Raw genomic sequence first — 15,197 nt, 5'->3', positions numbered from 1 at the left:
GTAATGCCCATCTACGGACCTTGACAGGTAGTGACGATAACTGTCTCGTTTCCGGTCACCACGAGAGGAAGAGGGGAAGGAGGAACTCCCCTCTTCCCGAGACTCGCTTTAGCACTGATCTCTACGACAATTGCTGGATCGCGCTTCCCCGCTTCGAGCCCATTGCGCGATTGAGGCCACCGGTCGGCCATCTTACAAGGTCCGCTGAAGCGTTGTCAAGGCCTTTGCCTGTTTTTACGTGACCTACACACGGTGACCATGGTAACTGTCTAGGCTTGACAGCGCTAGAGAATATCTCGTAAGATGGCCGACGGTGGCCTCATTTGCGGTGCGGGGAAGCGCGATCCAGCAGTTGTCATAGAGATCAGTGCTCTTTAGTGTGTACCAGACGTGGCTATTGTCCCTCTACAAGATTATAGACCCTTTTCATGGCAAACACCACTAGCCGGTGCTCCAGTCTTCGACGTCCCAGAGGACTTCCGCTTCATAAAAATAATGAACTCGCTGGTTCAAATGTCAATGAAAAGTTCAAACACCAATTTTCCAGGTGAACGCCAAAAGAACGAAAAAGTGAGAGATCTGTTAATTTTTTTGGAATCTATTTGCAAATTAATTTGCCTCCTCCAAGACATTAAATTGTACAGCTGGACTCCAACTCTGTTGTCCGTGTAACATTTATACTTTAGCACTGGTGACATAAGAAAGTGCAACAGGTTTGCAAAGATGGAGCTACCGGAAGTCGCTGGGGATGCAAGCGGCAGTTCATGTTTGTAAATGTTTGTAAACAGCAAAAAGGTCTATAGAAGATTAACCTGTCACTCAAAATTTGTACAAAAACAGCTTTGGAGTTAGTTGCAGTGGCCCGATCGCTGGCGTGCTTCAGCTACTTCGGTAGCTGGAACGGCTAGGACATCCTCTCAACGTCAGCTTGGCTGCAACTTTGCTCGTCCCGAGACAACCTACGTCACAATTGTGGTGCATGTCACGTGCTCTCGAGCACTTTCCAGAGTGGGCGTTTATAACGAAAAATACAGGGATCAGACTCAAAATACAAACGTGCCATTGTCATTTACGGATATTGTGGATCATATTCAGCCTATTTCTGAACACACTTAAATTTCGTTGAAGTTTCCCTTTAACGCCATGGACAGCATCCGAGTCATTGGCCACATTGCATCAGAACGACGAGTATCGAGAAACCAGATGTGCAAATATTCTAAAACAAATCGGACACTTATATTTGATATGGACAGTCTGGCACCTCATAAACGGAGCTAATCACTAATATACCTCTCAATCAATTACTGAAGTTCCAAGGAGCATGCTGCAAGAGCTTACATGCAATGGCATCTGCTGCAGCAACCCTCCAGAAGCAGAAAACAAATGGCACTTTTCTGGTGCGTCCCTTGCAGTCGTATCAGACTTGGAACCACTCGCAAGGCAAGCACGTGTCCCTCAAGCTACCAGCATTCTCCTTCGCGTTTGGGTAATTTCACAAAATGCATAGAACGTGACGTTGGACACAAGGTTTTGCTAACGGTCTGGAACACATACAATATTCCAAAAATTCTACCAAATTTAATAAAAAATAATTAACCAACATTCTTTTTACAATGCAAACATCTTTTGGTGCAAAGATGGCAGAGGAGTAAGAACATTGCTGCAAGACATGCCAGACAACGAAAATAGTGTCACAAGTTGGCGTTTTTATTTTATAATGAAAATTACAAGCATCTCAAAGTACACAAAAAAAAAAAAAGTCCTATGTAAAAAAAAAAATGGAAACAAGCCTAAAGACTGGAGATTAAACAAGGTAATAAAATATGTATACGGCCTGGCATACTGCCAATCCTTGCACACAATTGGGCCCAATTCCTCCACTCTAATTATATACAAAACTTAGCGAACAAGCCACACTTTTAGCCTCCTGCACTCCCCTCGCACCAGACGGAAAGAAGTCCTTGCAAGACCACGCCTTTAATCCAAAAATCCAGCACGTTGTACAAGCACGTGTGCAGTCCACACTTCCTGCGCACAAGCGCGCACACAGCCTTGCTACTCTTGTCTTTGTCTGCCACCGTAAAGAAGATTAACCTCCCAAAATCACAAGAAGCAAATGCTGCACTGAACATCTCTTCCAAAACTTGTGTGAAAGCACAAGAAAAGATGCAGATGCACGCAACACAAGGACCTTTGTGGTTTCACTGTACCAGCAGCAACAAATTTCGAGGGGGGGGGGGGGGACAAAGAAAAGAAAGTTTGGCAAAAGAAAATGGTGATCGAAGACTGCAAGAAAGAGCGACTGGATTGGTGACAGACAACAGACCGGAAAAAAAAAATTCACTGGAGACAGGGGGACCCCCCTCAGTTTCTGTGCAGAGGGGTAGTGGCTCCGAAAGAGTGGTGGTGGTCTTTTCCTTCACGTCGAGCCTCGCTCTACTTCTGATTTCTGAGCTGGTTGGAGAGCCAGTCCAGACCCTCGTAAAGGCCGTCCCCGCTGGTGGCACATGTCGCCTGGATGTACCAGTTGCGGTTGCGCAGGGAATGCAGACCCAGCTTGTCAGTGATCTCTGCCGCATTCATGGCGTTGGGTAGATCCTTTCGGGGAGGGTGGGAAAAGAAGCCATCGTTACATACAATTCACTGGCGTTCGTAATTGGGACCGCATGACACGGCTGCCACATGTCACCAATGTTGCATTTGTCTAATCATTCGCAGCTTGTTGCCTAGAGAAATTAAATTAGTCAAATCAAATTTCGGGTTGAGGTCACATAACGTCAATTTTCCAGCTAAAATGCGGAGAAACCGAATTTGTTCATAGGTGACGTGACACCAAGTCATGCAACATAATTTTCCCCGCTAAATTTAGCGGGGAAACTGAATTGGTGTTGAGGTCACGTGACGTCAATTTTCCTGCAAAATCTAGCAGAGAAACTGAAGTTGTTCATAGGTGACGCGACACTAAGTTGAGACGTCAGTTCCTGGCCAAATTTAGTGGAAAATTTGTGTTGAGGTCACGCGACGTCACCTTTCACGCTAAATTTAGCGCGGTTACGCCCACAAAACAATCGCAAAACCCGGAAACGGGCGCCTAAGAGCTGCGCTCTAAAATGCATTCGAACATTGAACTCCTTTACTTTGCTACTAGCTCACAATGTGTTGAAAATATTTTATATCAACGTAACTATTTGGCATATGGTTATAAAATTTGGTGTAAGAGTGTTTAATTAGTTTCTAAAACCAAAGAGCTCAAAGGTGAAACTAATTTTTTTCAAAGAAATTTTTGGTTTATGTTTATTCTTAAGACAGAAAAAGCATGCTCAATGAACATCAGACAAGCCCGCGTAAAAATGCGCAGCTGGCATCCACAGTGATACCCCAGCGTCATTCCCCTCAGTGGCTTATCTGAGGCCTTTACACCACTGCCTTCCTCCAGATGAGATACAGAGCCCCTCTTATCTATACAGTTGAGATAACCGCAGATAACTGGTAAAAATCCTGGGAACTGTTATTACGAGGGGCTGATGGCAATCCCATTGAACTTGTAGATAAGGCTGCATTACAATTGGCTCTGAAGGGAAATGCCATTCCTCTGAGGAAGAGTCTGAACCAAACTCTCACGACCTAGGATCGAGCCTTGCTGGCAATGAACTCGCTACCTACAGTTCATTGGCAGCACTCTTATTCTGCTCTTCACATGAAACTCAACTTCACAGGAAATTCAAGGCCACATAGATGACCCGACTCTTAGATGGATCGTCACGTAACTGTTCATTAAATACACTGCTTTAAAGAGATGCTAAACCCAATTTTGGATTCCGCAAAATAATTCCACGTTGAACGGGACGCTACAAACTCCAAAAAAATCACTCGTGCATAGATATCTCAAACGGATGGCTGCATTTCTGGAAAAGGAGGGCACAATCAAGCGAGGACTACGTCACAATGCTTCTGGAACAGTCGAGAATGAGTCGAAACGGCCTTAATTCCCCCTCCTCGCTTCGGTTCACCAGCCCACGGGAACTAAGCGAAGAGGGGAGGGAAGACAAATCGTGACGTCGCATGTCTCATCGGCCGTGTTCGATCGCGCACTTTTTGAAAAATAAGGTCATCCATTCGAGATTTTGCTGTATGTGTGACGTTTTTGGGTTTTGCAGCACCCCACCTATCGCTCAAGCCTTGTTTTGTTAGCTTCATTATTTGGTTCAGTATCTCTTTAAAGCTGTAGAACATATTCATTTGTGGTTCTAAGCACAAGCCATAAGTAGAGGACTTTATGAGATAAAAATAGCATAAAAAAAAAATGTTGGGGCATATAACTAGCACCAGATTACATGACCTCTTGTTCTGGCTGGGGGAGAATGCGGCTCATTTCTCCCATCCCTTTATGTTACTGCCATTGCAGGAAGAGAAAAACAAACACGTGTTCCTTTACGTAATAAACATAAAGGATTAATTCTAGATGGTATTTACTAAAAGTGCTAAAATCATTGCACTGCCCTTTAAACATGAGGGCAACTGCACTCTTTATATTATAACTTGCAAACAGCATTAAGATGGCAATTCGGGCCAGTTGGTTCGTGATTGAAGATAGGCGCCGAGAAAACAAGAATGAGACGTAAACACTGGCGCAAACAGTTGCAGGGAGGGAACCATTTGAACTCTGACTCTTTGCTGAAATCAACCTCCACACAAATGTGGCACGGGAAAAGAAATGTAGCAGCATTTAAAGTACGCCCCCATGTGGTTGCCGGTCACATGAAACAAAAAGAGCAGATGGAGACTGTCCATTACCTGCTTGTTGGCAAAGATGAGCAAAACAGCGTCCCTAAGCTCGTCCTCGGCAAGCATCCTCATGAGCTCTTCTCGTGCCTCATTGATACGCTCCCTGTCGTTGCTGTCCACAACGAAGATCAGACCTGGAGCACAAGACCACAAACAACAGACTCCCTTCAAAGCTCAAACAAATATGTCAGCCAAAAATCATGGCTCTTACTGCACGGCCATAAGCAGTTTTAAAACTAGACAATGTGGTTGTCATGTTTTCATGGAAGGAAGGAGCAAAGGTTGATCTTTAGAAATGCCTTGCACAATTTCCTTCTAGGTGCATTTAATAACACTTGTTTATTTTGCACAAAAAAGAAAATATGCAATATATATATTTTTTTTATTGTCTCCCAAATTTTAATTTGGAAAGTAAAACTATGTTTGCACCCCAAAATCACCCCATGCAGCGTGCATCTCACAGCCTTGCAGGCATTTGGCAAACAGTCATTTTCAAGCAAAAATACACTTTTGTGTTTGTACGGGTTTGAAACACTGAGCACAACTTCAGCCCCCCACTGAAAACAAACACACTACCCTCCCCAGCTGCAGCTGCAGTTTTGTACCATTAGAACAGAATGAAATGCAAACGCCAGAACGCATGGTCTTTGACAAAAGTGCCGTCTGGAAGCGATGAAACAGTGGAGAGAAGGGCAACAAGGGCGTGCACCTCCGTGCAGTGTTCCCTCCACTCCACTATATCTGCCCCCAGAGAGTGCAGAATGTACATTTCGACAAAAACCCCGAGACTGGGACAAAAAGGGACGGACAAACACAAAGTCTCTTTTTGAGACTTTGTGTTTGTCCGTCCCTTTTTGTCCCAGTCTCGGGGTTTTTGTCGAAATGTTTAACCACCACCAGCTCGTTTGCGCCCTTACCTTTTGTTCAGAATGTACAGTTTCCTGAAAAATGAAAGACCCACTGGGAGAGCGTGGTGGTGGTGGCGCTCCGGGCGATTCTATTCTAGCCCGAGGGGAGGACTCGCTCAGGGCTCAACAAAAGTGCAAGCTTATCATTTTCTGGTTTCGCGGCAGAGAGCAGTTCATCAGTGTCATGTCCCAGCTATGTCTTACTGACGCTGCGATTGCCGTCTGAGAGACCGACCTGAGCCAAGGCGATTATTCTGACTCTGTTAAAGTGCAACATCCGTGCCATATTCTAACCAACAAATGCACTCTTCAATGCATTTTATCTTTTAGATATAGGACCAAGGTATAACTAATACTAGCTAATTTGGCAGTGCCCGTTCCAATATATAGAAATAAACTGATAAAAAAAACACAGTGGCGACTATGCTTGGCTTGAGACTTCGTGACCACATTCTCGAGCACGACACCGACGACGCGCGCTTTTCCGCCGAACTGGAACTGAAAACCATTAAGCTTGGTCAGGCCCGGTTGAGCCTTGATCGAGTGTCCTCCCCTTGAGAAAGAATGAAAATGCCTGGAGTGTGCGCAGCAACCCCGCCCTCCCACCAACATGCTCCCAGTGGGTCTTTCATATTGGAGCAGACTGTATCGAAGGCTGCACATTCCGGCGTTCACATTTCATTTTGTTCCAATAGTGCAAAGATGAAAGTGAAACACAAAAGGAATGTTGTATACTAAGATTAAAAATCCTCATAACCCCAAAAAACTTGTGAGAAATGCACAACAGTATTTCAACTCAGGATATATTGCCTTGCCTGTAATACCTCTGCTATGTGCTTCAGCCATAAAACAAAACTTCTACAAATAACCAAATACAACCCACCTTGTGTGTTTTGGAAATAGTGGCGCCAGAGTGGCCGGATCTTGTCCTGGCCGCCGACGTCCCACACTGTGAAGCTGATGTTTTTGTATTCTACCGTTTCTACGTTGAAACCTGGTGAAGAGAGTTGGACAAAAAATTTTACCATTAGAGCACACATAAAATTTTTTTTCTTAGCAGTCTTGCAATATCCCTCTCCACCACAAATGTGCATGGAAACACTGACAACTACAAGTCAGCTTATGCTATGCTTATGCTTGCTATGGCTTCTTTGTAGAGCTAGATTAAAATAATCCTACATATAAGATTTCTTATATTGGTGTATGGCAGTTGGAGATAAAGCTGGATTGAATCGACAAAATCATAAAGAAAACTGAACCAAACTGATGCAACACTCCTAACACCGACAAGCAAAAAAAAAAAAAAAAAAGCTTATGTCAATTGCCGTTAGAAGAGAACAGCTGGAAACACCCGGACAGCCAGATGTAAAAAGAAAAGAAAAAAAGGAAAAATATATATAAATAATGCAGTTAAAAGTTTAAACTACCCGGTACTAACACCACTATTATAAGAATAACTGGTTCAACTGATATAAAATTTTATTATGTAAAGAAAATCACTCTAAAGAACTTAAAATTCATATAAAAAAATTCAGGTGAAATTTCTATTTCGTCAGCGAAGAAGGGCGACTTCCTTCGACAGAACGAGACAAATAAAGTGCCCGGAGTTCTTGTAGGGGTGACGTTTGACGTGAGTCACAGGTGCCAGAGACACAGCAGGTGGTCAGTGGGATAGGCGTTTCCGAGATTTGACCACTCACCGATGGTTGGAATGGTCGTGACAATCTCGCCCAGCTTGAGTTTATACAGGATCGTCGTCTTTCCGGCAGCGTCCAGCCCGACCATCAAAATCCTCATCTCTTTCTTGCCAAACAGGCCTTTGAACAAGTTCGCGAAGATGTTGCCCATTTTGGCAGGCTGGCTGGTGGATGGCTGCGTTCACACGGAAGTACTGCCACCTAAACAGCCAAAACAAACAGGCGACAAACACTATGAACGACACGAACACAAGCCACCATTCTCAGTGAACCGCTATGTTTCATCACCCCGCCACAGTGGTACGACGGCGAGCACCGACGCCCAAAAACTCTGACGAGGCCTAGGGAACCTCGACGTCAATTTCGGCCAACTATTTCCACAGAACTACGCCCGTAAAAGGGAAATCGCTGGTTGTCAGGCACACGTATGGAAACCAGCTACGCGAGTATTCAGTCATGTTTTTAAATGACGAAAAAGCGGAAGCTTGAAGGTATAACTTGAATGGTAGGGAGCCAGCGAGGCACCGCACGGAGCTTCTACCATGTTTGACACGAGAAACACGCTAATTCGCCGAGTCCGTTTCGTGAATTAGGCGTCTTAATTAACACTAATAACTTCGACGTTATGCCCGGAGCTCGCAAAGCTATGTTTGCTGAATAAACGAATTGCAGAACACGCACAAGAGAGAACGTTACATGATTAAAATGGCGGTAAAGGGGCATGTTCTAACGAGCCGCTTGCTGTGAAAAGACCTCCGAACTCACGGATTTTCTGTCGCCAACTCTCGACGGACACGAAGCACTACCGACACCCGATCGAGTTTGAAACAGACTAAATGTGGGACGGAAATCAGGAACACAGATAGCCTGGTCGGAAAGGAAGAGCGAAGGCACGTACCGGCTGCACGGAATATGGCGGAGGTGGAACCGTGGAACGGTGAACTCCAAGAAAAAGCCACGTCACAAATGTGACGTAGGTGAGGTCGCTAGTGGCCTTTCTTTTTTTAGTTCCACCCCATTATCATTTGAAAATAATGTTATTGTAGTACATTAAATGTAAAATGAAATTTATAGGGGTTATATTAGATTGTCTGATTTCTGGGTGTAGTTATGCGAGGGACGTGTGACGATCTTCTGATTTTAATTAATTCATTTTAACTTGAACGTGTGCAAATTTTTTTGAACACATAAACCGTTCATGCTATACTTTTTGTTTTAATGTTAAATTGTGGGCATTCTATATACCTAATTATTCGTCAAATTATAACGATATTTGTTGTGATTTCTGGCTTGTAGCGTCACCAAGCGTCTAGAATAAATCAAATCAAAACCGAAACTGAAGTTTGCAATAAGCGTTTTATGCTAGCTTGTTAATTTGATTATACAAAATACAACTACAATATGTAAAAGATATATATATATATAATAATAATAATAATAATAATAATTACAGGGTTTTTCTTAACCGCAAAAGTAAGTTATGCATCGCCGAACACTCATGCCAAAGAAAAGAAGCCCTTATAATGAGAAATATTATTATTAGTCTATTATTGCCCGCCTCTGTTTCGATAATACAAGACCACTGAGACCATAAAAACAACCCCCCCCCCCCCCCCCCCCCACAAAAAAAAAAAAAAGAAGATAATTTTTGGCGATTGATGATCGCCGCTGGAGGTGGAACTGGTGGAGCAGCCGACTTTCGCAGATTTTTGGAGTGCCTGAAACAGCCAAAAGGCACAAGCCCGTACAACCAAGTGCTGGCTGCCATAGGAGTCTGCTTTAAAAAAAGTGACAGTGATCCCTACTCGAGAATCCAACTAAACGGGATCGCAACCTATGATTACAGTTGCACTATGATCGCCTACAGGCGTGCCGTGTGCGCGTGTGAAGGCTCCCTGTTAAACGTAAACCCTATGATCGCCAACACCGCAACCCGCAACGCCCCCATTTCTCCCGCAGCGGCCACTCCGGGAACTGCACGGCTGCACGCACGGCCTCCGAGATCGTCCTTGTGTTTTTAGTAACGTTGGTATTCGCTGACGGCCTTAGCTGAGCTCCCTGCTGCTGAGCACGTGCTGACGGCAGGCTTCCACAATGCTTCCAACACGCACACTGCACACCATCAAGATCGTCTTTTTTAGGAGATCATAAGCAAGAACTCGTCCCGAGCATGCGTCACGAGCAGATGGTGTCCTGTGGATAACACGTGTTTTAACAATCAATAAATTTACTAGACAACTTACGTAATTAATTGCGAGCAAAGTAAAGGCGATGTTTACACGATTTCTGATCATCATATTTACTGTCAAACTGCCATTCCAGCTCTCGTTTTTCACTAGAGAAATCATGATGAAATAATTACATTTCAAGCTTCACTTGAAATGACACGAGCAACAGGAGTGAGCTTTTTCAACCTTTTTACGATAGAATGTTTCGGTCCGTATCACATGAGCAAATGACGTTTTAGCGAACAGTGCCATACGAGCGAATCAACGTTTCAGCAAACAACGGGGGCACGTGTTAACCCTTCCCCTGCACTGCATGTGCCTGCGGCGGCTCATCACAAAAATGTTAACCCACTTGGCCCACCCGTAAACGCTGCTTCATGGCGGCAGACTATTCACTAAAGTGCCTTTCGATGAAGTCTGCATTCGCTAAAACGTCGTTCGATCGAGTGCCCCCTTAGAAGGGTCATAGTAAATCTGAATAGAAGTATGCAAGTTATTGTAACTACGGTAGCTACATTTTCAGCAACTGATTACATCGTATCTCCAAATTTCAGTGACTAGCATAGCCAGATTTTTTTTGTAGTGATTTGCGAGTTTAAAGTTGTTATTTGCCAAACTCGTGTTGACAGTCACACAAATTTAGTGATTTACCTCAAGATCAGTGTTACCTGTTGTGACTGCATGCAAGTTAGAAAGAATCCAATTTCTTATATATACATACAAATAAAAAAAATATATTTTTGATCTAATTTTTGTAAGTAAAAATGCAACAGATTGACTCATGTGTTTATGCCCAGTTGTGGTGAAGCCTGGTCGGAACTAAGCAAACCTTATATTGAACTCGAAATCCTAATGCCAAAATCACACACACAAGAGATGGTCAGAACAAATGACGGCAGACACCATACATAAAGACATTCATTATATATTCTTTATTTTCATAATATCCCATCAACTCTATGCTATCAACCCTGTAGATTAGGTCATGCATTATCACACCTGTGAAATGACAAGGCAGCAGTATTGGAGCTTTTGTACTGCCTTGGAATTGCAGCTGAGGCTGTCATGAGCGAACAACGAACCATGACTAGTTGATTTCATTCATTCAAACATGTTTCAAGGGTATCTGTCAATCCAAGAGAAACAGCAACCTCGCTTGCTCGCCAGAACCAACCCACGGGGAAATCTCACATCAACAATGACGGGGTTTCTTGAGGGAGGAGCTGCTAAGATCAACCTTAACGTTGAAAATTGCAATACAATCTTTCCCATAAAATTTTAAAAAAAAAAGAGAAAAAAAAAAGAAGATGCACTGCCCTACGGAACTAAGTACAACATGCATATAAACCGAGTAAATACAACTGGAAATTCCTTTTAACATTGCAGGCAGAACATAATGAGCCTCTAGGCTATAAGGAACATGTTTTACTACTATAATGTCTCGAGGTAAACTTGGGAGAGATCTGAACAATGTCATAACCCTGTCTCTCCATCTGAACTCAAAACAGCATCTCGACTGAAAACAAATTACGGTTTGCACCCCCTATTTTCCTCGTAATGCACGTTGCAAAAAAAAGGTTTCGATATTGCGAGGCCCGCACCACCCCCTACGTCCCTAAAACATCTGGGGCCAACCTAAAGGGGATATTCATGGGGAATAAGGGAACAGATATAGGTAAAAGAAATAAAGGCAAAAAGGCCTCTTTGAAAAGCCATACTTTATGTTGGGCCTAATCTCAGTAAGTAAAATCTGGATAAAGTGCCAGTCGAGACACAGCGATGTTGGGATTTAGTGCCCTGCTTTTCTTGTTAACAGTGGGAACCCCAGATCTGCATTCACAGTGTATTGCTGGCCCAAGACCTCCTAGCAGTCAACTCCACACATCAAGCACTTACATATCCCTCACTCATAAAATATGCTTGGCACCATAGTATAAACATAAAATTGTAAAATTTGGTAGTGTATAGATATTATGCTCTGAAATCTAAAATGCGTGCAGACTTCTTTGCGACGTAAGCATGCTGCTTCCATGCCCGGAGACTTTCTCCCGAGCACAACAACAACAAAAAAATAGCGTTCTAATGATAACAAGCTGCTGAGGCTTCCACATTAGAAATCAATGACCCCATATGTCAGGCAAGTCTCGAAAAAATAATGAACGAAAAACTAATTCCTACAATGTTTGTTTGAACATAGAGCTACCCGCTTCTATTAAATGAACCTTGCTTGGATGTTAATTCATAATACATACTACTACCGGTATATAACAATGCCGTTCAACCTGGCAGGTTGGTTTGAGCCAGCTACATAAATCAAACTAAAAGAAAACACAGCATTACTGCAAGGTGGCACAGTATAGCATAGCATACAGTGGCATGCCTAACATAACAATACAATGTCGGAGAATAAAGCTGATCTACATTGCAGTGCAACAAAGCAACATCATCTGCAGTAAGCTGCCATTACCACTAAAGCAAACTGTAAAGATCAAGTAAGACGAACAAAGCAAATTGCACAAGCAGCCCTTAGAAGACATTGCAAAAGGAAATCACGAAGTTACCCATAGGCCGAGACATGTATCTACGCTAAGCACAGACATGTTGGTAAGCTGTTTTGAGCCAGCAGAAGGTAACACCTAAAGTCTCTGCCTAAAATACTTCGAGGAGACAACAGAGAAAGTATAAAAGTAAATCTTATCTACAGTCGAAACTCTAACCACAGAAACAGACCCTCGCATTCTCAACACCACTCACACCATGATCGTAGAAAGCAACCTAACAAAGTCTCTATGTCTATATGAAAGAGTATGCAAACAACAAAGGGACTTCACATGGCTTACCAACAATATTGTATAGAAACCTGCTGTCCTGTCATGGCTCCAAAGCCATTGTACCCAAGAGAGGGGTCGTAAAAACTTCGATATGTTTCCACATTTGATTCCAAACAGCCAAAATCGACTCCAATCATTGTGGCTTCCGCACTCCCGACCACAGCCGATCCTGAGACTTTGTGCCCCAAACCAACGCTAGACCATTTGGCAACAAAGAATGTATCAAAAAAAGAAAGAAAGAAAAAAAAAAAGAAACAAGTTGAACTAGATTCTGGTTACATCTTTAACAAGACCTCAACTCTTGATCGCTATAAATGCCACGCTGATGTGTAGCGGTACGAGACCGGTGCTCAGTGACCGCAAAGATGGGTCAACGTCCGCCTCAGATACAATCAAGTTCGTAAAATGTGTGAAGACATTCTTGACGACGGCCTTCTTCTCTCCTCTCGCTCTTCACAGTAACAACAACGATAACATCAACAACAACGAAAAGTTTGGGGGGGGCCATTGCGAGACACTGCAAGGGGGGGGCAACTCGAAATGTCTAGTGGAAACGTGCACGCCCACGCGCGATGGACGTGGCGTGGTTGCGACGACGGCCACCGCTTGATTGTGGTGGCTCGCTTTTGAAAAAAATGTTCAGCAGTCATTTAGAAACAGAGGCACTCTGGTGGGCACACGGGCTTCTCCCTTCACGTTGCAGCGCGGCAGCGGAAAAGCGTTCGCACTTGCAGAAGCGTGGGGACGCAACTTGCATCTGCGCGCAAATATTCATGAAAAGAAAAGAAACAAAAGAAAGACAACCCCCTTGATGGTTTTCTGGTCACTTTCTCTCCCTTACAGAAACATTGCATATAAAAATAACTCTCGTAACACAGGCAAGGTGAGGGAATGATAACGAGACAGTCTGGGACGCTTTGAGGAATCGATTTTCCTATTAACGGAAGAAATTAACGTATCAATTTTGAAGCTGCTGCTAATGCTGGCAGTGGAGTGTTCAGCAATCCAACATCTCGCTTGTCGGGCGAGGAGTTGTCGCACGGGTGACGAAAACGCCTAAAAATTAAGCATGCAGCGCCGAAGTACTTTTGCGCAACACAATTCCAAGGTTCGGCGGCTCTCGCAAATATTTTCCAAGACACGGGTTTTCAATGAAGCTCTCCTACTTTTGCGCAAAGTCCCGCAATCAACCTACGCTGCATCGCAGCATATGCACGTAAGTACCCTCACAACTTAAAAATATGAGCACGATGCATAATGAAAAACAGAACCCACGCAAGACACAGAGGCAAGAAGGACAAGTACAATGGACGAGCGCTCTGCTTTTGTACGTCTTGTGTCCATGTTTTTCGTCCACTTTGTCTTTCATTATGAATCAGTACCACTTGGCCCAGTTCTCGACACCTCCGAATATGATGAACGTAAGTCATGGTGTAGCGTTCTCTGTTGAACTAATAGAGAATATTTTGACTGCTATAACTGATTTCGAAATGGTGAGTTTACCTCTCTAATTAAGGGCCTCTGTTCTACTAGAGCCAAACTGTCTTCTATATGATGTAAACATCCCACACCACTTCCAGACACAAAATAAAAAAAGTAAAAAGGCAAGTTTAAGAGTGTCGCACGCTTCTGCAGAGGGCGATCTCCGTGCCGCGCCTGGTCGCGGGAGTGCCCGGCGCTTCGGTGTGTTCAACGCTGCGGTGTCGAGGCACCGTCTCTCCGTCGCGACCGTCAGTACACCCACGCGACGGGCAACCACTGTGGCGAGGCGTCGAGGGTGTCCAACGTCGCCTCCAGGGTGTGGATGGTGTCCTCGATGTCGTTGTTCACCACCGTCAGGTCGAAGAAATGTCCGTAGGCCTGCCGCAGCAGCTCGCTCTCCTTGGCTAGCCGCTCTAGGCTTCCGTCCACCTGCAACAAACCACCCGAGTAACAATGAGACTGCGCTCCCGAAAAAAATTTAGCAATGTCCCGGTCGACAATGATCTGCGGGGACTGGGGATACCGCAAACTTTCGTCAAACCTGAGGTTCGAATGGTTTGGCAAACTGCCAATCTTTTAGCGAGATTCTACCTATGGACAGTGTAGCCCAACTTCAATGCAACAAATTCAACTTTTCAGAAAAAAAAATTAGTTTGTTTTTACATTTTATAAAGTATTGATGTTTACGCAATACAGTCATGTTACATTAATACGAACCCTGTTAATATGAATACCCTGCTACATAGACAACAACATTTTTGAGACAAACTAAGTTAAATACGTGCATTTTTGTCTCGCTATCACGGACAACCCAAATTATGGACACTTTACGGGGGAAATTGTTAGAGGTGGCCAAAGTAAGCTTTGGACGGTCGTTGCCATACATGTATGGCGGTGATTATACATTTAGAAGTGCCAGTCTAAATGCAAAACTGCACACACCGCGGGATGTGTTATTTGTTACGTTTTGGCGAACTATAGAATGTTTTCACATAGCGTCAACCCACCATTTTGTAGTTGGAGTGAGTGAGTAAGAAAATGCCTAATTTATCAAAAAAAAAAAAGAAAGGCGCGATGAACTTTGTAAGATTTTGTGTGCTCCTGATTTGCGGGTGTCCTGCGAATCCTTGGAATACTTGCTTTCAGCACGTGCCAGACAGCTCATAACGACAAAATGGTGGACAAAATTACATCGGTGAAAACACCCAATAAACATTATATACACGGTGTTTCCCTGTGAGAATCGGCCCCGCCATCACCGTGGGT

General features: G+C 43.8%; 2 protein-coding genes across 5 annotated transcripts in view; both read right to left on the bottom strand.

The window, feature by feature from the left end:
* Nucleotides 1-1,686: 1,686 nt before the first annotated feature.
* Nucleotides 1,687-8,390, bottom strand: LOC8039354 (ADP-ribosylation factor 1). 2 transcript variants are annotated; one of them, XM_029971660.3, is made up of 5 exons: nucleotides 8,289-8,390; nucleotides 7,394-7,591; nucleotides 6,577-6,687; nucleotides 4,795-4,919; nucleotides 1,687-2,598 (listed from the first exon to the last, which is right to left on the bottom strand). In XM_029971660.3, the coding sequence occupies exons 2-5, from the start codon at nucleotides 7,539-7,541 to the stop codon at nucleotides 2,437-2,439; spliced, it is 546 nt and encodes a 181-aa protein (XP_029827520.1). In that variant the 5' UTR covers nucleotides 7,542-7,591; nucleotides 8,289-8,390; the 3' UTR covers nucleotides 1,687-2,436. The 2 variants fall into 2 exon arrangements, with proteins under 2 accessions (XP_029827520.1, XP_002413376.1); XM_002413331.5 differs by having other exon boundaries at nucleotides 8,156-8,316.
* Nucleotides 8,391-10,535: 2,145 nt separating this feature from the next.
* Nucleotides 10,536-15,197, bottom strand: part of LOC120846815 (peripheral plasma membrane protein CASK) — a 463,921-nt gene continuing 459,259 nt past the window's right edge. For all 3 annotated transcript variants that reach the window (XM_042293965.1, XM_042293966.1, XM_042293967.1), the window contains one exon: nucleotides 10,536-14,360. In XM_042293965.1, the coding sequence (XP_042149899.1) occupies nucleotides 14,181-14,360 (180 nt within the window). In that variant the 3' untranslated portion in view covers nucleotides 10,536-14,180. The remainder of the gene's footprint in view (nucleotides 14,361-15,197) is intronic.

This window comes from Ixodes scapularis, unplaced genomic scaffold, assembly GCF_016920785.2.
Source record: "Ixodes scapularis isolate PalLabHiFi unplaced genomic scaffold, ASM1692078v2 PGA_scaffold5__190_contigs__length_132052651, whole genome shotgun sequence".
Classification (NCBI taxonomy): Eukaryota; Metazoa; Arthropoda; class Arachnida; order Ixodida; family Ixodidae; genus Ixodes; species Ixodes scapularis.
Note: the sequence above shows the minus strand (reverse complement) of the source record. Positions and strands in the feature narration are given on the sequence as shown.